Genomic DNA, 22,113 nt, shown 5'->3' with positions numbered 1-22,113 from the left:
GGATATCTAAACGATGATAAGAGAACGGACGATGAACCCATTGTTAGACTTTATTTGCAGCAAAACTCAGTTCTGTATTGGTTCTGGTTAGAGTAAGTGCGTGATATGAAATTAGTTTCATCGCATTTGTTATTTTGTACGTTTAAGCTGTCGCAGTGAGTTCAATGTTTTAATTTACTGGTAATAGAACGTCTTGTAAATTCGCTCAGGTAGCTACGACCACCCTGCCTATTTCTGTAGTGAAAAAAAGGACTATTCCAACTTTACGCGAACCGGTAGGTGAGCTCACAGACTCAACCTGAGAGTATTGCTAACACTAGCCCTAGCAAGAGCAGTGCTTCGCTAAATTCAGTACTATACGGCCGGATCGGAATCGCGACCCACTGAGAAGATCCGGCGAGAAACTCTGGATTGTGTCTATCATAATTCGGAGCGATTCGGTTTGAAAGGTGGGGCAACCGTTTATACTATAAAAACGGACCTTAGAACACGTGTCTCAAGGTGGGTGGCGACATTTAGTTTTACGTCTATGGGTTCTGGTAACCGCTGAACACCACGAGGACCGTGAACTCTTCTACCCATCTAAAACAATAACAAAGCTTAGATTTCGCAATTTTATTCGCAAATAATTTAAATGGTAGATTGAATAATGCACCCAAAAATAATAACTTATTTACACTTGCCAACAATCTATGCGATTGTTTGGAGAGCTAGCTTTGGGAATTGATTTTAGCGTGACTGGCCACTTTATAGTACATGTCGATTTTCGTATTAGCCTTATCTGCAACACGGTCGATTTGTTAGCTAGTACAATTCAGTTGGTATGCTTGAACTTAATGTGGCGATTCGGTAGGATGTTATAAACGTTGCGTTAAGTGTTTACCGGAGCCCACAGACATCTGCAATGCTAATGCCGCCACCTACCTTGAGACACGAGTTCTAAGCTCTCAATTTTTACAGTACAACGGCCGCCCCGTACCTTCAAACCGAAACGCATTACTGCTTCATGGCGGAATTAGGCAAGGTGGTGGTACACACCCGTGCGGATCCACAAGACGCGCTACCACCAGTAAAACTTGGTCTTCCGATCTAAAGCCAATATGAAACCTTTTAGTTAGTTTGTGTCTCTGTTGTTACAGGTCACCACGTGGTCGCGTGGTGGCCGAGGGAGTTTACAACAACGCGCATTTCATGCACGCTGCCACATCACTCGTTGGCGACACCGTTCAAGTTTTAACGCAATCAGGATGCCTCTGGGAGGGAGTTTTCAAAACGTTCAGTGCTCAATTTGAGGTAAGTTTTTTTTTGTTTTTTTTTTATTTTGCCTACCCTAATTGGCAATGGGGATGTGACAATTGTTGACGAAAAACTTTTGGGTGTATATTAAAATCGTTAACGGCAAGAAAGATCGATAAAGTCATAGCGATATAGCCCGAAACCTTACTGGTGAAGTTAGAACACGAGTGTTGAAGGAATAAAAGGAGCATGTAATTTAACAAAATTTACGTGTGTGTGTGTGTTAACGTTTAGCAGAAGTTTACACACACGCCAATAATAAGAAGAAAATTTAGCAGAATACCACAGATCACTATAGATTTGATTTGTCGAATCGGGTTGTAGGGGTAATTGTTAAATAACAAAAAAAGTGCTTGCTTTATTTAACAGCGTCATCAGAATGCTTATATAACCTAGTCAACAGCCTATGTAGGTCACCGGTGCCCTACGTGGCGTACTGAAGTAATTATGTCGATTTCTGTTACTGAGGCGTCGGAATATTGAGTAAAACTCTGATAAAGACGAATCCACAGATACTCAGATTCAATCTATTTCTATGACACCTAAAAGACTAAAAAATACATTAAAAAACGAAAGAAGGCAAAGTTAGGCAATCCAAGGGCGCAGTAACAGAAATCAACTTGTTAAAAAAAATTACTTAGTTTTGATGCTGTGTCATAAAATTGTTTTAGTCTTGAAGCTGAGTATAAAATAATGTCAGAAAGACATCCCTGTTGTGATAGGACAAGATAGCGATAAGACCGACTTAGTATTTTTTGTTTTGATTGGTTTTTATTATTATAATTTGGTGTGTAATGTCATACTGGGCTCCAGTGGCGAAAGTTTAAGGTTTGTAAGATAAAGCAAAACTGCTTATCTTGGGCCAGAGTGACATGCAGGTGGACTCCCCGACTCAAATTCTTGGATAGGTAGGTAGATGTAACTTTACTATTTTGTTTTATTGGCAAAGATGATACCATAGACCTCCCACTACATGACTGCCCTTGAGGTAAAGTTCTAGGTCTGATTGATTGAATTAGCTCATTGTTTTTTCGCGCTATAAAAAGATAGGATGATGTTATCAACTCGATTAATGAATCACACTCCAAAATGTAATATCAAACAAATAAAGAAAAGTGAGATTAAAAACTAAAAGTATTTTGTGCACGGGTAAAATTCGCCCAAAAAATGCTTTGCGTATTGTAATAAATGAGTCGTCTATTATCAAAGGTGGCAATCTGTGCATTTGGACAAAAAAATGTTATTGATATGTCAATACAGATTGATTTGAATATAATCGTCTCCTTCAAAGAATACGGTTCAAAACCTGCATTAAATAAAGGTTAATACTTAACCTGTTATTTATCTAAGATGTCGTTCAGAAGAGTTTTGTGACCGCCAATGGAATACAAAGTCAATAATTCGTTTTTCTGATTTACCAATAATTGTCCAAAAGTCACATTGCCGGCTTTGATAATAGTCGACTCAAATATCTGCACAATCATAGCGAAACGAGCGAAATTACTACCGAAAACTAACTACTACACTAGCTGTGAATATTTTCACGTAACGTTCCACACGCACGCCACACGCTTTTCGTTACGGCCAATAATAAAATAATAATTTATATTTATAAGATAGATATTGTATGGAAAATTGTACGTATTTCAATTTAACGGCGGCTCGTGAAATTACTCTTAATATAAAAAATATAACTTAAAATTATTTTTACTATTACATCGTGTAGAAACGAAAAAAATATTTACGCTTTTGTAGCGGTACAACACAAGATATTATGTAACAGATACCTGAATCTCGCTTACGTCATTTTTAAGATAATCTTGCATTGTATAAAAGTTCCGAACAACATTCAGACCGTCGGTCTACCGAGCAATATCACACGCTCGGTTTTTTTTTGTTTTTTTCCGGCCTATGCTGATAGGCTATTTCAGCTTCTCCTTGACGTGTAGGTGAGCTTACGGGGCTCAAACAGGGAGTGTTGCTAACACTGGCTCTAACAAGAGCAGTGCTTCGCAGAATCACTGGCCGTAGCAAGAGCAATGCTTCGCAGAATCTACCACAGGATCGGAAACGCGACCCACTGAGAAGATCCAGCGAGAAACTCAGTGGGCTGTGTCTATGGGCTAATTCACGATTCAGCCCTTCGTCACAAGCGACGGGTTCAACGAGGACGGTGACCGGTGCTTGTGGTACCTAAAAGCACCGTTAATGGATCGGGAGGATCCGTAATGACGTGCTTAGGGCGACGTCGACTGTTTACCATTCGGTCTACAGAATCGGGTAGGCCTTCTCTTTAGCATTGATAGTTTCAACACTCGGAAAACTCGATAAAAAACTCAAGTGATTGTGCTTTTTTCTAAATGAATATAAACTCAAAAATTAAAATTTTATTGAAATCAGTGAGTCTAACTGTTAAAAAATATAGCACCGACAATGTACAATGGGTTGTGTGCGAAACTTTTCAATTTAGCAATAGTCTTCACGAGGTATCTTTCTTTAAATCTCATAGTTATGCACACTTCACAAAAACTAACTCCTTTTTTTTCTGTCGGCTTGTGTATTCCGGCTGACCTACGAAACAACAATATATTTTGACGAAAGTGTTATTTGCAGGTAATAACTTGTTCCCGATTACTAATCTGAAAGTAGTTAATTGTTTTTGTCCTCTGGACGCATCTGCTAAATAAAATATATCATTACCCCAACGCTATATTGTTTTCGCGATGGTTTTTGAGATATTTGCCATTTAATTATGAGCAGATCAATCGACCTGTTTATTTAGAATCAGGCTAGTGTTAGTTACCCGAGATAATGGTATGCATATCAGACATTACATTTTGTTACTTTGTTTCATCGTAAATTTAGCGTCCTGTTTGGAATATTCCTTCGTTGTAAAATTAATTACCAAATTAGCCCATAAAGTAAATAAACACTTTCAGATAAGAATACATTGTAAAGGGGGCGGTGCAGCTATCATTACTTTTGCTAGTTATACTATATTGATGTCGGCCGGTACTTGGTAAATAAATTCCTTAAATAGAACTAGAAAAGAGAGGGTTGTTGATCTAGTTAGCAGCAAAAATAAAAGAGGAGTTCTCGAGCTAATGCTATGCGGTCATTGTATCCTATATAACTTGAGATGTCAGGATTAAACGGTAAGCTCGAGAGCTCAAGTCAAGACCTGATGCTGAGCGATCATTGTAGCCAATATAACTTGAGATGTCAGGTCGAAGTGCATTGGCATAACTGATAACTCATAGTTGCTTCCGGCAGAAATAGACTAGATGTAGTAAAATGCGTGTTAGCATTGTAGTACTAGTGCATTTAACTAGTGCAAAAGTCGTCGTGGCCTAAAGGATAAGTCGTCCGGTGCATTCGTATCTAGCGATGCAACGGTGTTCGAATCCCGCAGGCCAGGGTACCAATTTTTCTAATGAAATACGTACTTAACACGTGTTCACGATTGACTTCCACGGTGAAGGAATAACATCGTGTAATAAAAACCAAACCCGCAAAATTATAATTTGCGTAATTACTGGTGGTAGGACCACCTAAGCAACAAAAAAAAAGCTCACCGCACCACTGAGGTACCTACTGTATCAGGATTTTTTCCTCTACGTATGTTGATAGCCTTGAGAGGCTATTTCAGCTTCGCCTTGACGTGTAGGTGATGAGCTCACGGGGCTCGAACCGGAAGTGTTGCTAAGACTGGCTGTAGTAAGAGCAGTGCTTCGCAGAGTCGTATCACGGATCGGAAACGCGACCCACTGAGAAGATCCGCCGAGAAACTGTGGGTTAATTTACTCGCCGAGCCCTTCGTCGCAAGCGACGGGTTCGACGAGAACGATGATCGGTGCTTGGGGTACCTAAAGGCACCGTTAGTGGATCGGGAGGATCCGTAATGACGTGTTTTGGGCGATCGGCTATGTAGTTTCCGACGGCCACGATGAGAGGATTCTCATGTCGTGCCGCTTTATCGAAGTGATAGGTAAAATAAGACGAAGTCATCACCACAGGCGGACGTTGAGGATGAATATGAAAATAATAAAAATTAATTAGAATGTGGTGTCGTGGGACACCAGGTAGGAACGAAGTTCCTTCGGCTAATGTAGAATCGACACAATTTGTAAAAAAAGAAATGGTGATCAATTTTATGTAGGTTTTCTTGGTTTTTCTCTTAAATTTTGCTGATTAGTTTTTATTTAAGTACGGGAAAATATTTAGGAAATTCAGTATTTTAGGAAATAATAAATTACGTAAAATAAAAAAAAATAGTAATTCAAATTATCAATTAAAATAACAAAATATATCTCTTTATTTTTGGTTGACAACATAAAATTATATAGAAATAGAAATAATTACTAAATAGAGAGAGAATGGATTAGAGAACGAAAAGAAAGAAGGAGAAAGAGAAAGGTATTATACACTACTCGCTTGTGTATGCGACTGTCGCGCCTGCGCACGTCTCATTTAACGGTTTTATTCCACGCACTTTTTTCCACGGATTTTTTCTTACGGTTTTACTATCACATTTTTTTCAGTTCGGTCGCACAGCAAAATCCCTATCCCCTCCAAGCCTGCCGTAAGGAACTTCGTTCCAATAAATTAAAAAACTCAAGTGCCATGCGTATTTGTAGATTGTTTCGAGTAACTCGACGGCTTGGTAACGTAATCGCGATAAATATCAGATACATTTTTGTTGACGATTTTTAACGTTATCTGGAAATTGATAACGTAAGATGCCGAAAAAATATATATACATTAAATCTGTCAACGATGTTATTTATTAATTTACAAAGTTATATAAATTAAATTCATTTTGTACCTTATGGCTTACGTATTAATAAATAGATTGGAATATCTATAACAGTTTGTGATGGGCTAAGATAAGGATAGACGAGATCAATGAACATTTGATGGCTCAAGGAATTAGCCAATTTAGCTCGGTATTCCGACGATCCAAATTTTGTTTTAAATTTTTATTTTTAGTAAAAATCTCATTTGCGCGTTTTTATTTTATGTTATTGCTTAGTTGGTTAGACGAGCCCCCTGGTATTAAGTGGTTACTGGAGCCCATAGACATCTACAACGTAAATGCGCCACCGACCTTGACATATAAGTACTAAGGTTTCCGTATAGTTACAACGGCTGCCTCACCCTTCAAACCGAAACGCATTACTGCTTCACGACAGAAATAGACAGGATGGTGGTACCTACCCGTGCGGACTCACAAGAGGACCTACCTCCAGTAAGGTGATTAAGGTCTTGTAGAAATTATTTTATATTTTTAAGCTAATCGCCCTCCTAAGATTCTAAATGGGTCTTGTAAAACTCCAGTCGTAAGCACAGAAATAAATAAACTGATGATAAGCAGTACGCGTAGTTGTACATATTAGGTTTTTTTTTTCTCGTACAATTGTTACTTGCTCCTGGATTTTGAAGCTAGGCACACGGTCACAGCACTTGAAAGACTAAGTTTCTCGTCGGATCTTCTCAGTGGGTCGCGATATCCGGTCCGGTGGTAGATTCTGTGAAGCATTGCTCTTGCTAAAGCTAGTTGCTAGTTAGCAAATTCTCTCAGGTTGAGCCCGTGAGCTCACCTATCCGTCAAGGCGTAGCTGGAATAGCCTCTTAGGCTACCAGCCAATAGGTAGGCGAAAAAAAAAGCACTTGAAGTGAGCACAACGGTCGCCCTTCTCATTAGGCAATGGACGCTTGAAGTTTCTTACTCAAACGGTCATTGTTTAGCATCGTAAATTTAAATTTTGTTGGATTGTTTCAATAGCTTTTGAGTACGACCTTCTGGGAATTCTTTTTGTTCGAGAATGTTATTAGACGATATTTATAAATGGATGGGTTTTTTTTTTCGTTATACCCTTCAGTTAAAGTTCCGGTCACCGTCCTCGACGAGCGAATTAATCCATAGACACAGCACACTGAGTTTCTCGCCGGATCTTCTCGGTGGGTCGCGTTTCCGATACGGTGGTAGATTCTGCGAAGCACTGCTCTTGCTAGGGTTCGTGTTAGCACCACTCCGGTTTGAGCCCCGTGAGCTCACCTACATGTTAAGGTGAAGCTGAAATAGCCTCTCAAGACTATCAGCATAAGAAAAGAAGAAAAATGGTAAAATTTCATTATAAGAAGAACATTATAAAACATCAGAAATAATATAACGATAATAAAAATTGGAAATGAACGGGAATGACATCCATCCGTAAAAGTAAAATCAATTAGGTATATTGATTAGATCATTTTTAAAAAAAGTTACACTTTTGTAGTTTTTCGCCTTGTGTTACCCTAGTAACATAACTTCCACGAATGCGATAAATCTAAAGACACCTCATGTGCTGTCTGTCATTCGTCAGAAAGGCTTAGACAGCAGAGCGTGCCAACGAATTAAGACAGACTCATATAGACACGCTCAAAAAACAATTTTCGGCGTTGGAGATAAGAACGTAAATACAAAAGCAAATTTTGCAGTTACACAAAACAATATTCTATCGAATTTTTGTTGCGAAATTTAACACAAATTTTTTTGAACGTTAGTGCATTCGAACATCAGAAGAAAAGGGTCGGAAGTTTTGAAAGCCAAAATTCGCTGTTACACGAATTTCTTTTGATAAGTTTTATTGAAAATTATTTTTGCAACTATACATTATTTTAAGTTTAAAATTTGGAAGAAATTAATAATAGCAAAACCACTTCTTTAGCAATTCGAATGAGGTAAGCTTAATTGAAATTTAATTAAAAACATGGAATTGTTGATCTTAAATAAAACGGACCTTTAATTTCAAAGATAAACGTCGCTTAAACCAATTGACCTTTCACCGCTCAATATGAGCATAATATTAAAAATTACTTTTGTCTGTCGAGTTTTTTTGAACGTAACATTTTTCCGATCTAAAAAAGATGTAAAAAAGACATGTAGTGAGCAACAAAAAATACCACATTCCGTGTCATCTGTTCGGAGACAACGTCAGCGTAATATCCAGATAGATGTTGCAGCCACGAAAGGTGCAGTCGGTGGTTTTAAACTTACCTGAATTCGCCGACGACATGCGTTTATTGATCCGACCTACTACTAAATTGCGTTCGGCAGGGCCTATTCGCAGCGTAAGTACATGTAGATAACACGGAAACGCTGCTTCCTAGATTGAGAAACACTGATTAATCTGCAGCCTTTGAATTTTACTTTTTTATTTTTTATTGCTTAGATGGGACGAGCTCACAGCCCACCTGGTGTTAAGTGGTTACTGGAGCCCATAGACATCTACGACGTAAATGCGCCACCCACCTTGAGATATCAGTTCTAACTTCTCAAGTATAGTTACAACGGCTGCCCCGCCCTTCGAACCGAAACGCATTACGGCTTCACGGCAGAAATAGGCAGGGTGGGTGGTACCTACCCGCGCGGACTCGCAAGCGGTCCTACCACCAGTAAAACAGTCCTGTCAACTGCGCGATGTTATCTCGGGACACGCGATTGGCGAATTTCGCCTTTGTGTCCCATAGACGGAGGGCACGTAGCGACGCTTTTATTAAAACGACCTTTGTAGTTCCAACGGTTTATAGATCGTTTACGATTTATTGATTAATTGTTGGGACAATATTTTTGTGTTCAAGGGGCGCGTTTAGTGTGACCAAATCGAACGCGAAACCTAGTTACGGGGCGGCTAACTTAGTTTAGAAATCTTTACGAGATGCGCGCGCATTTCGTTGCACCCCAGACGTTCTAGAATTTGCCCTGGACTGTAAAATGTTTGTTTTTCTTGTGCGATTCATGGGGTAGGTGTCTTGGGGTAACTTGGGGGCACTCTGGGTGTGGATCCCCTCCCCGAGCCCCCTGTCGTGTCTGCTGTCCCCCCTTTGTGGACGCGTCACCTTCGGTAATGCAATCGGTCCTTCGCTCTGACGTCATCGCTAGCAAAATCTAAAATCAATCGCTGCGGTCTTTGCCCCGTACACAGATTCGGTATTTCTTAATAGAAACTGGTGTGCCGTTTTGTAATATATTTATTATTTTATCTTTCATTTTATAATTTGTTCACGTCAATTTTGAAACTTGACAAATTGTAATACTAATCACCTTTTAATCAAAGGATAAACTTTGCAGAGAACAGTTTTTATTAAAACTGTGTTGTGTTTTTCATTTTTTAATTGTAACAAATGAGACTAATGCGTTTAGAAATTATAAAGTTGAAACCAACGAAGTTATTTATTGATAACAGTTTTATGCATGCGCTACAGTCTGGAATGCAACCGTCGTCCGCGCGTACTGCCAACGTGCATTAGGAAAACCAGTGAAAGTGACACTCACGAATCGCCTTGACGGTCGTTAAGTAATATAAAATATATACACATATTACTTATAAACGTCTCGGTCGCCACCTCTACAATATTAATAGTACTATGCTAGCAACCTTTTCCGAAGTGATAAAAACATTAGAACAATTAAAAACAATGTCACAAATTCAAAATTCATATCCATCGTGTGCTAAACTGGGCTTTGAGATCATCGCTAAACTTTTTATATATAAAAATATTTCTTTGGTACCTACCTAATCTTTTATAGATTTTTGATTCGTTTCCATGAAAATTTTATGATTGGAGCGTTGTGAATTTTATATATTCAGCCTTGTTGTACTTCCGAGTTGATGGGCAGGCGAGGCGACCTTTAAAGAGAAATTCCTTTAATCTGATTCATCGTTCAAAATTACTAGATAATTTCTTTAACGGTCGTCTAGTGGTAAGTGAAATGGTCACGACACAAGGGGGTCGCGGGTTCGAATCCCACCAAGGGAGGATATTTGTATGATAAATATAAAATGTCTTTTCCAGGGCTATGGATGTATATTAAATATATGTATGTGTATAATAAAAATCTTACATTTATTTCCGTTATCTGGTACCTGTAACACAAGTTCTTTACGAACTTAGCACGGGACCAGTTAATGTGGCGTGATGATTGTTAGTAAATATTTATTTATTTATTACCATTAAAAAAAAATCTCATGAGGAGCAGTTTCGGTTCAAATAGAAAACGAAGTAACGGGTTGTTTAAATCATTAGTAATTTACGTAATTGCTGATAGTTAGGCCTTTATCTGCCTCGAATTAGTCGTGAGATCCGCTTTTAAGGGTAGGAGAGTTATTATACAGTAGCAATAAACCTCAGACTTCATAGCTCAGGATGGGTGATGGCATTCACGTCGTGGTTTTTATGGACCGAAGGCAATATGCAAATCACGGCAACCCTCAGACACAGCCCACTGAGTTTCTCGCCGGATTTTTCCAATGCGGTGGTAGATTCAGCGAAGCACTGCTCTTGCTAGAGCTAGTGTTAGCGAATTCGTCAGGTCAGAGCCCCGAGAGCACACCTACTCGTTAGGTGAATCTAGTGTAATAACCCTTTGAGGTTACTAGAATAAGTAGGCTAAAAAAGCAAGTCAAGGTCGTCTACATTATAGTTATTTAACAACCGAGTTGACTATTAAAGTCAGAATCCTCGAATCTATATTAATATTATAAAGCTGAAGAGTTTGTTTGTTTGAACGCGCTAATCTCAGGAACTACTGGTCCGATTTGAAAAATTCTTTCATTGTTAGATAGCTCATTTATCGCGCTGCAGAAACGGTTAAAGTTTCGCTAAAATAATGTATGACAGAATTGTTCCCCTCTAAAAGATCTAAAAAAAGTCTGCGACAGCATGTCTGTATATTAAGGTTGGCTACCTATAACGTTTTTATGCTAACCAAATTTGTTCTAAAATAAAGCATTATTTGTGAACTATTATTCCACGCGGACGAAGTCGCGGGCAAAAGCTAGTATTTTATACAAATCACTTTCAGCTTTAGTAATGTTGATTGAATCGTAAAAGATGTAAGTAGTTCAAGACTCTGCGGCACTTCCGGGGATACCGGAGAGAGTGAACTGAAGATAGATACTACAAGACAATCCTTCGAACAAATTGCCCGTAAAATTTTAAATCAAACGAAAGACTAGAACGACACGAGCGAAAGCGAATTCCGTGGTGTTTTGATTTCGCTATACAAGTTCATTCACCCTTCATGTGTCTACCGCCGATAGATAGCCCAGTACTAACTACTTGCATGACATTATTTTTCCACTATTTTTTTTTTATAGCTTAGATGGGTGGACGAGCTCACAGCCCACCTGGTGCTAAGTGGTTACTGGAGCCCATAGACATCTACAACGTAAATGCGCCACCCACTTTGAGATATTCTAAGTCTCAAGTTATATAGTTACAACGGCTGCCCCACCCTTCAAACCGAAACGCATTACTGCTTCACGGCAGAAATGGCGTGGTGGTGGTACCTACCCGTACGGACTCACACGTGGTCCTACCACCAGTAGAACTATTCTATTATATCTATTTGATTAAAAATTGAATTAAATTAAAATAAATATTATATTAAATGTTACCAGATTATAGATTTAAACAGTTACTACAAGTTAGATTCCAACAAAATGTCACATGTGTATTCGCATACTTTTAGAAACAAATTTCAAAACCTAAAACCGCCTTTACTAGTTTTTTTTTTTAAATTTAATAAGACATTGGTGTTATATAGTAGTAGTATTTCTAAAGAACTTTACGGTCACCGAAGAACAGACACGCTAACGACTCACCTTGAGACGTCAGGTCAAAGTCTTCGAGTTCATTGGAATCATACCTTTCACACCCTTCAGACTGAAACGTACGTCTCACAGACGGACAGACACAGCTGTCCCGTACGTATCAATATACAAATACGTTGTACGTTCGTACGTAGAAAAATACATTGTTTCTTTAGACGACTATTTTTAAATTGTTAAAAAAAAAAAATTTTTTTTTTACTAACGATCACGCCTCGTTAACTGGTCCCGTGATAAGTTCGTAAAGAACTTGTGTTACAGGTACCAGATAACGGAAATAAATGTAAGATTTTTATTATACACATACATATATTTAATATACGTCCATAACCCTGGAAAAGACATTTATATTTATCATACAAATATCTTCCCTTGGCGGGATTCGAACCCGCGACCCCCTTGTGTAGTGACCATGTCGCTTACCACTACACCAAACGCCCGTTTAATGGGAAAAAAACGCTTTTGCCTGTCGTGGTAATACCTGTAAATATCGATAAATTTTTGTATCGACGACTGATAACCTCCTTCTAGTTCGAGTTTTTCACTATTTCTGATTCATCATTTGTTCGTAGCGAATCATTTTGAGATTATCGAGATGACTGTGAGTTTTCGTCGAGTCTTATTCGCTTATCGACGATCTAAGAGCTTGATATATAGAAACATTTTGACAAAAATCATCGTAATTAATTTATTTTCGTAGTGAATTCGTAGCGCCATCCATTCAATGTGAAGGGGTGGTCTTAAATCGCTCATCGTAAAAGCTAAGCTACCAGAGAGATATTCTTCAAGAAATCCGGTGGTAGGACCTCTTGTGAGTCCGCGCGGGTAGGTACCACCACCCTGCCTATTTCTGCCGTGAAGCAGTAATGCGTTTCGGTTTGAAGGGTGGGGCAGCCGTTGTAACTTACTTGGAGATCTTAGAACTTATATCTGAAGGTGGGTGGCGCATTTACGTTGTGGATATCTATGGGCTCCAGTAACCACTTAACACCAGGTGGGCTGTGAGCTCGTCCACCCAACTAAGCAATAAAAAAAAACCGCGAAAATAAGCATTGGACAAAGTAAAAATAAAGTCGTTTCAATTTTGCAAATCTTTAATCTAAGGGCGTTAACACGTAGATTGTGCTATCTTGTGTATGGCGAGAGATGTCGGGGCATCGTGAGGCGCCTCAAATTTGCCCGCTCCAAGCCTATATATAACAACCACTCTATCAAGCAAGATTGAAACGATTAAGAAGACATAATCGTGTCGAGTCTGTGTATGTCCACATAACAAGACGAGTCACTTTGGAAACAAATCTTTACGCCGTACGAGGTAGGCTGGTTTACGCGTGTCACTGAATTCGTCGAACTTCAAGCAGAACTGAGGGGCGAGCACGAATGACTATCGAAATAGTACATTGTGCACATACTATTTTTTCTCCTATCAGGCCGAAAGTTCGACATTGTATCGTATACTTCAATAACTTTATTAGCAACGTAACTGTTGAAATAACAAAATTTTACAAACCTCAATCGCGTTTCTAATAGTTTCAAGAATATTTACATAGCTACAAGCTAAAACGTAAATCTATCAAACAATAGAAGATGCTTTTGCACTAGAGAACATTTTTTTACAAGAAAAACGTTAAGCCACTGAGTTGTTCTCTAGATCTTCTCAGTGGGTCGCGATTCCGATCCGATGGTATATTCAGCGAAGCACTGCTCTTACTAGGGTCAGTGATAACATTATCTCTCAACTTCACCTCGGTGAGCGCTCACCTACTTATCATAATGTACCTGAAATAGCCCCTTCAGCTACCATCCAATAGGTAGGGAGGAAGAGGGACAAAAATTAACATGCTAGATTAATATTTATTTGGACATGGTGAATCACATTTTTTCCCCTTCATAAAATGTAACTTATATTCAGGCTATTGTTTCTCTTTTTACCTGAGCAATATCGACCAGACAAAGTAAAGATTCTACTTTGTTATACTTAACACATTTTCAACTTTTTATTGCCATCGACGGTCACTCTGATGCTGTGTCTTTGTTTATGACCATTGGCAATACCTGGAGAACTAAAAACAGCTGCTTTCTGCCGAGTACTCTTTAAGTCAGTATAAACAAAAGGTAGGCGTGGATTCCGCCGGTCACCGTCCTCGTCGAACCCGTCACTTGCGACGAAGGGCTCGACGCGCGAATTAACCCACAGACACAGCCCACTGAGTTTCTCGCCGGATCTTCTCAGTGGGTCGCGTTTCCGATCCGATGGTAGATTCTGCGAAGCACCGCTCTTGCTAGGGTCATTGTTAGCATCATTCAGGTTTGAGCCCCGTGAACTCATCTATTAGCTTAGGTTACGCTGAATTAGCCTCTCAAGGCTATCAGCTTAGGTAGAAAAAAAAATGGATTCCATCCATGTTGCAAGCGGTCTATGAGGTCAAAATTATCAGCCATCCGAATTAATCTATCTATATAATAAAAATGAATTGCTGTTCGTTAGTCTCGCTAAAACTCGAGAACGGCTGGACCGATTTGGCTAATTTTTGTCTTCAATTATTTGTGGATGACCAGAGAAGGTTTAAAATGTAGATAAATATGAAAATTACAATCTCGGAATTAAATTAAAATAACAATTTTGTTTTCCCTTTTATGTGTCCCCCGTCGGACGGATTCCTTTTTTGTTTGTTTTAAATTTATTTTATACAAAAGTTTAGGTCTTTTGTTTATCGATTGAGGCACTACGAAGTCTGCCGGGTCAGCTAGTATGTAATAAATATAAATTGTCCTTCCATATACGTATGTCTATGACAGCTCCGTGCCACTGTAATGCGTGACGTACCATCCGGCTTTGAAACGAATATCCTTCCGCATCGCTTGCTGAGCGCTATGACGCCTCCGTGTTCAAACGAGGTTCGAAGAGATTATCCTGGGATAGCCAGCAAGTGTGTCCCGAGCATTGCCGATGTCAGTGATTAATAATGACCATTCACCATTGGATGGGCCGTAAGCTCGTATGTCCACTCGATATCTATCTATATATTAATACGTGAAGCAAAAACTTTGTATCCCTTTTTTACGAAAATTGCGCGGACGGAGGAGTATGAAATTTTCCACACTTATAGAGAATATAGAGAAGAAGTGCTCAATGCTAATATTTTTTTAAAATAATGCATAAAAGATACCATTAAATCAATAAAGAAAACATTACACACACTACATACCATGTATTTGACGCACACACGCATGCATACTATTTATTGTCAAACTTTTGTTCTTGACGTCTGTGGTCAATTTGAGAAAAGATCAAATATTGTTTGTCTTTGTTAATATTTTTTATAGTGTAGTCTTGGCCAAGTTTGTGATTATAGAAGTATAAAATACAGTCATAATAGTGTACAAACTTACAATTCCAATTAATTATAGTCGAATTTCGAATACTGCGGGGCCACTAGTTCCCATGAATACAAACACCATTCATTGATATTTAATGTGCGCGGATTTAGTTCGTTGTGACCTTTAATGATATGAAACCGACCCGTAGATAATATATGTAAATGTATCAGTTTTTTTATGCGCGCTTTCCGGCCGATATATCTGTGTGTTTCGCTTGTATTTCCTTCTAAATCTAAATGATTTTTAATTGGTGCGATTGTGACCGAATCAAATAAATGCGGAATCAAATAGACGGATTGTTTGAAATCGGCCTTTACAAAAAAAATACCTGCTAAAATTACGTGTTAGGTAAAAGGTTAACTAACGCAAGGCACTCATTGTGCCAACATACATGGAAATTAATATTAATCAAAATGAAAGAAGTTAAAAAGAGTCTGATTTGTTTTGGCAGTGGCATTTTTAATCGCCATGAGCATTGGTAATCACCCAGCATTCGTGAACTTTAAGATCGTCTACCATCGAAGGCAATAAAAATTTGTAAAAAATCACTACAGTTTGGTGATTTACTTCGAGCTTTTTTAAACTATAAATTTAAACTTTAACATATCCACTCGTCTAGGGTATAATATAATTCTATTATTCCTTTAAAAATTGCAAGAGATCACTTGTAGGGATAACACCATCCTTAATAATGTACGTAATGATTTTTTTTGTTTTGGTTTTAAATGTAGCCAAAAAATACTTGTTATTTTACTCAATAGATGGAATGATCGGCGTATGAATGTCGTATTTTGACTTGGCTTATAGTTTTACGGCCCGCTCGTTTGCCGTGCAATCGAAATCGAGAAAAGGAGACGGGTTAAATTAGCGAATCAAAGGAAACCTATGTGTGCTTAATGCGAGTTTTTTAATAAAAGTTAACACATTTTTTTATGCAGTAGGAACAACGCCCCTAGCGGCAAACGTCCCAACTCCATACAAATTTGAGTTAACTTTTACGCTATCGAGAACGTTAAAAAACTCGCACTAGACACACTGGAGACGTGATTGTGTTGTGTCTTCTTATTAAATCAAATCAAATTAATAATCGCCAGTTGAACTTATTTAGTAGGCAGCGGCTTGGCATTGCTAAAGTCCATGGGCGCCGGTAACCACTCACCATCAGGTGGGCCGTAAGCTCGTCTGCCTACAACGGCCATAAAAAATATATAGTAAAATGAATTTTGAACTTGATTATTCTTCACCAGGTGGTATTAGAAGTGGCTCACCGCGTCGACCAAGAAGGAGTCGTAGCTGTGGACTCCGTTGTGAAGAAACTGATCTTCAAGCCCCAGGATGTTGTATACATCAGGGCCAAGGACTCTGACCTTGAATATGCGACACACGACGTTTTCCAAACAGACACAGCTATATCTAGCAAATTTAATGGTAAATGGTTTTTTTTTTTTTAAATATGTAGTTTTTAGTGTACAGAATAAAGACAAACTTATTAGTAGGAGGAAGAGTCCGATGCGCCTCAGCACTATATGCGCTCGGAGTAGTTTTGAGTTCTATGAACACATTGCCAGAAAGAGAGGTGACAATTTAGAGAAGCTGCTGGTAACAGGTTAAGTATGCGGAAGAGGGTCCAGAGGCCAAAGTCCAATGCGCTGGTCAGACCAGATACGCTCAACTCTCAACACTTCAGTCCACGTTGCTATCCACACAGCCGAGGATAGGCAGGAGTGGCGCAGGATAATGCAGGAGAAAGTTCTTAGAGGAGGCCACGATCCTCAGCATTGAGGGTTATCGACGCAACTAGGACGATTCAAACTAAACACATTCGACCTGTATGTACACTTGTGCAGAACTAAATATAATTGCAAAATGTTTTTGGAAATTTATTACTGGTGGTAGGACCTCTTGTGAGTTCGCACGGGTGGGTACCACCACACTGCCTATTTCTTCTTTGTAAGGGTGGGGCAGCCGTTGTAACTATACTGAGTCCTTAGAACTTATATCTCAAGATTGGTGGCGCATTTACGTTGTAGATGTCTATGGGCTCCGGTAATCACTTAACACCAGGTGGGCTGTGAGCTCATCCAACTATGTAAGCAATAAAAAAAAATAGAAAATAAATTTTAATAAATTTGAATTAAAAATAGTGTAAAAAAATTTATTTTAATAAGTAAACCAAATTTCGAGTTAGGCCGACGTTTTGAAGGGGGGCAAAATCATGTTCAAAGATTCCGTTACAAACATACATACGTCTGAAGCTGATAAAAGCGTATTAAAAAAAGAGAAAATTATTATTTATTTTGTTACAATTGTAGGCAACGGTCGTTCCCTGGAGGAGCGCCACCTAGAGCCGTGGGACGGCTGCGACGGCGACTCCGCCGAAGCGCCCTCGGTCAACGGCGACGTGCGCCTCGACGACCTCGAGCAGCTCGACCACTGCGCCAACGGCTGGGACGCCAACGACATGTTCCGCAAGAACGAGGAGGTGTACGGCGTCCACAGCACGTACGACCACTCGCTCACCGGATACACGGTCCAGCTACAGAGGAAGGACACGCAAGACTACCGGTCAGTCATCACCTGGATAACCTTTTTCCTATACTGATAGCCTTGAGATTGTAAAAATGAATATTTGAAAAAAAAAATCTTATATTAAAAAAAAAAGACATGCCCGCTGAGTTTCTTGCCAGTTCTTCTCAGTGCGGAGGCTAGTTTTTGTGAATTGGCAGTAGTTCTTTAAAAAAAATTGATTTGATTTGATAAGCGCTTTTTTTTCTTTTATTGCTTGGCCACCTGCCACTAACACCAGCTCACCTAGTGCTAGTAGTTACTGGAGCCCATAGACATCTACAACGTAAATGCTGCCACCCACCTTGGGATATGAGTTCGAAGGTCTCAGTATAGTATACTTCTCCTTGACGTGTCGGTGAGCTCACGGGGCTCAAACCGGAGTGTGACTAACACTGGCCCTAGCAAGCGCAGTGCTTCGCAGAATCTACCGGCGGATCGGAAACGCGATCCACTGAGAAGATCCGGCGAGAAACTCAGTGGGCTGGAATACCTGACGTCGCCTTCACAACGCGATATTTAGTTATGCATTGATCTGGACATAGCTCATAATTATTTCGTCCCAAAAGTTTGTCAAACATTGGCCACAAGTACGATTGTTATTTTATCGTCCTTGACAAACGAATATCTGCCCTCTATATTCTGCTCTCCATTACTATAAGTCGGGGTATAGAATAAAAACATTCTATAAAACTTAATAATATGAAGTTTCTTTTTTAAACTCAATTTTAATTAAAGCTATAAGCTTAAATCTGGTTAGCAAACTGATCTAATTATACAAAAAGTAGAAATCTCTAAAGAATGCTCATAGCAGATATTAAATTGGCAAAAAAATTATACCCCATGTTAGGTAATCCGTAGTGTTACATTTGCAAATTATTTAATATTTTTTCAGATTTTCGTACATTTTAATCAAAATTTTATAATAAACTGGAGCTTTATTTTAGGAATATGCCAACGGCTTAGATAAAGTTAGGCACTTGTTACTTAGATTTTATTTGTTTTCATAATCAGCGAAGCGGAGGCTAAGGCGGAAGAGATCGCTGCAGAAATTGAAAGCGCGGCTTCGTATAAAGCGCGCATCGAACTGGAGAACGGCGACGAAGAGGAGAGGTTCGCGGCCGTGCTGCGGCCCCAGGACAGCAGCAGTTCTACCGGGAAATACGTTATACCGAACAAGAGAAAAAATATGCAGGTGAGTATGGTATGTACATGACCGCATTACAATGAAATTAACTTTGAATTAAGCACAATACCCTTTCAATGGAATCAATATGCCTTCGGATCATATGACAGAGCACAGCCCCCACAAGAGATCCACTCTGATTGACTGTCTTTATGTCTTTCTTCAAACGAGGCTTGTGGAGAGTATTAAACGGTAAGCAGCGGCTTGACTCTGCCCCTGGCATTGCTGAAGTCCATGAGCGATGATGACCACTCACCATCAGGTGAGCCATATCCTTGTCTGCCTATATGGCAATAAAAAATAAAAGACAAAATTTTGTTGGTGGGTGACTAGAACACGGTCCACTTAATGATAAGTGTCTAGCGGAGCCCATAAACATCACAACAGCAGTGGCGTCGTCCACTTTGAGACATGAGGTTGCTGGTCGAAGCAGAGTTTTTTTTTTGAGATATGAGTTCTAAGGTCTCAGTATAATTACTACGGCTGCCCCACCCTTCAAGCCGAAACGCATTACTTCTTCACGGCGGAAACAACACAAGCTTAGAGATTTGTAGTTATTACGTAATTTAAGAGTAGGTGTATAGGCGTTTCAGTCATTTGATATTAAGCTTTTTCGTTGGAGCATCATGTTATATCAGATTTTTATCTTAGTTATTTTTATTTTTATTGTATGAATTTCTTTGCAATGATTCCCAGATTCAAAAGAACTATATAATTCCATATTTTTTCATGATAGTTGTTATTTTCTCGTTTTTCTTCAAATATGTACACACACCGGTATATTCATAATTGTAGTAACAGCTCGTACTGACTGTATTTGTAAACTCACAGGGCGGCAAGCTGGTGAAGCCATCGGGCCCCAACAACAACAACAGCAACAACAACGGAGGCGGCAGCAGCGGGACCGCGGCGGCGCCCGGGCCCTCGCCCCGCGCGCCGCCCCCCTCCCCGCCCAAGGACAAGGAGCAGCGGCCGCGCAACCACGTGACGCCGCCGCGGCACGACGACGCGCCGGTAACGCACCACTACCCTCACTTGTCTCCATTAAATGGTGCGCTTTGGTACACCAACTCCAAAGAGTACCGTACTCTTAGCAAACTAAAAACAATACTGAACACAATTTAAGTTACATTTGTAATTTAAAAATTGGGAAATTAATAACTACTGAAAATTGCATTGTATAATGTTTTTGAGATATTTTAAAATACCTGAGACTTATCTCTGTAAAATCTGTGATATAATGCATACAATTTCCCAGCATTCTATACAGCATTTTTTGTTGTTGCTTTATTGTGCACAGTTTATATAAATTGTTGCTTTAAATGTCCTCTGTTACCCGTTTTTTTATTGCATAGATGGGTGGAGCAGCTCACACCAGATGTTAAGTGATTACCAAAGCCCATAGACATCTACAACGTAAATGCAGCCACTCACCTTGAGATATGAGTTCTAAGGTCTCAGTACAGTAAGTAGAACGGCTGCCCCACCCTTCAAACCGAAACGTATTACTGCTTCACGGCAGATATAGGCAGAGTGGTGGTACCTACCCGTGCGGACTCAAGACGTCTTACCACACCAATAATTAAGCAAATTATAATTTTGCGGGTTTGATTTTTGTTACACGATGTTATTCCTTCATCGTGGCAGTCAATCGTGAACGTTAAGTACGTATTTCATTAGAAAAATTGGTACCCGTCTGCAGGATACATCGCTACATACGAATGCACCGGACGTCTTATCCTTTAGGCCATGGCGATTTGCTAGAGCCGTTAGCTCCGAGTTGAGTGCAGTCCCATTGAATGAGTCCCTTTTGTGTTGCAGCCGGCGCCCAGCCCCGCGGCGGCCGGCGGGAAGAGCTACGCGGCGCAGGCCGGCGGCTACCACGTGCCGCCCTTCGCGCCGCACCACCACCAGTACGTCGCACGCACTACTGCGCACTCACATTCTTCCGAACCATTAACAGTGCTTTTAGGTACCACAAGCACCGGTCACCGTCCTCGTCAAAGGGCTCGACGAGTGAATTAATTAACCCATAGACACAACCCACTGAGTTTCTCGCCAAATCTTATCAGTGGGTCGCGTTTCCGATCCGGTGGTAGATTCTGCGAAGCACTGCTCTTGCTAGGGCCAGTGTTAGCAACACTCCGGTTTGAGCCCCGTGAGCTTACCTACACGTCAAGGAGAAGCTGAAATAGCTTCTCAAAGCTATCAGCATAGGTAGGGAGGAAAAAAAAGCGTACTCGTCAACTCATCATTTTGAATGTAACATGCGTGCAATTTTGATGAGTAAACTCGTAAGACTCTTATTCCAATCAGTGGTCAATGGCAATGGAACCCCACTGATTGATATCATAACGTAAACGTCGCCATCCTCCTCGAGACCCGAAGTCTTAAGTTACAATTACATAGTGTAGTAGCCACATCCTTGAGACCGGAACGTAGACTGCTTTGCTGCAAAATAAATAGCAGGGTGATATCTGCATTGAATGTGATCAAAAATATTAACTTTGTATCCGCATAAACCTGGTCGACATAACAAATGAATTGTTGTTTTATATTAGGAATAGTCCAAATAACGGAAGCTCTGGCAGCGGTAAAGTGAACGGAGAACCCCGGGCGCCCCCGCAGCATCCCAGGCAGAGCTTCCCACAGCAGCACCATCATCACGTAAGTTCATAGTACTTTAGGTAGGCAGCGGCTTGGCTCTGCCCCTGCCATTGATGAAGTCCATGGGCGAGGGTAACCACTCCCCATCAGGTGGGTGGCGCATTTACGTTGTAGATGTCTATGGGCTCCAGTAACCACTTAATACCAGGTGGGCTGTGAGCTCGTCCACTCATCTAAGCAATAAAAAAAATAAAAAAGGTGGGCCGTATGCTCGTCGTCTGCCTACAAGGGCAATAAAAAAAAAAAAAAAATAATGGCTTGTTTAACATTTATAATTGTTTTCATTCCTCCGCTGTTATTGATAAAATTCGAATACCAAATTAAGAAAATTATTCTTTGATTGAAATGAAATATATACACTTC

The 22,113-nt window shown here is 39.8% G+C and overlaps 1 protein-coding gene across 7 annotated transcripts in view; it reads left to right on the top strand.

The window, feature by feature from the left end:
* LOC101743989 (ataxin-2-like protein) overlaps positions 1–22,113 on the top strand; it is a 47,229-nt gene that overhangs the window by 4,793 nt on the left and 20,323 nt on the right. For 5 of the 7 annotated variants that reach the window (XM_038016465.2, XM_038016469.2, XM_062672908.1 and 2 more), the window contains exons 2-8: positions 1,140–1,293; positions 16,580–16,760; positions 17,645–17,897; positions 18,912–19,101; positions 19,915–20,097; positions 20,905–20,996; positions 21,645–21,750. In XM_038016465.2, the coding sequence (XP_037872393.1) occupies positions 1,140–1,293; positions 16,580–16,760; positions 17,645–17,897; positions 18,912–19,101; positions 19,915–20,097; positions 20,905–20,996; positions 21,645–21,750 (1,159 nt within the window). The remainder of the gene's footprint in view (positions 1–1,139; positions 1,294–16,579; positions 16,761–17,644; positions 17,898–18,911; positions 19,102–19,914; positions 20,098–20,904; positions 20,997–21,644; positions 21,751–22,113) is intronic. The other 2 variants (XM_062672907.1, XM_038016466.2) reach the window with 1 other exon arrangement.

Source organism: Bombyx mori, chromosome 16 (genome assembly GCF_030269925.1).
Source record: "Bombyx mori chromosome 16, ASM3026992v2".
Taxonomy (NCBI): Eukaryota; Metazoa; Arthropoda; class Insecta; order Lepidoptera; family Bombycidae; genus Bombyx; species Bombyx mori.
This window is presented reverse-complemented; position numbering and strand designations above follow the sequence as displayed.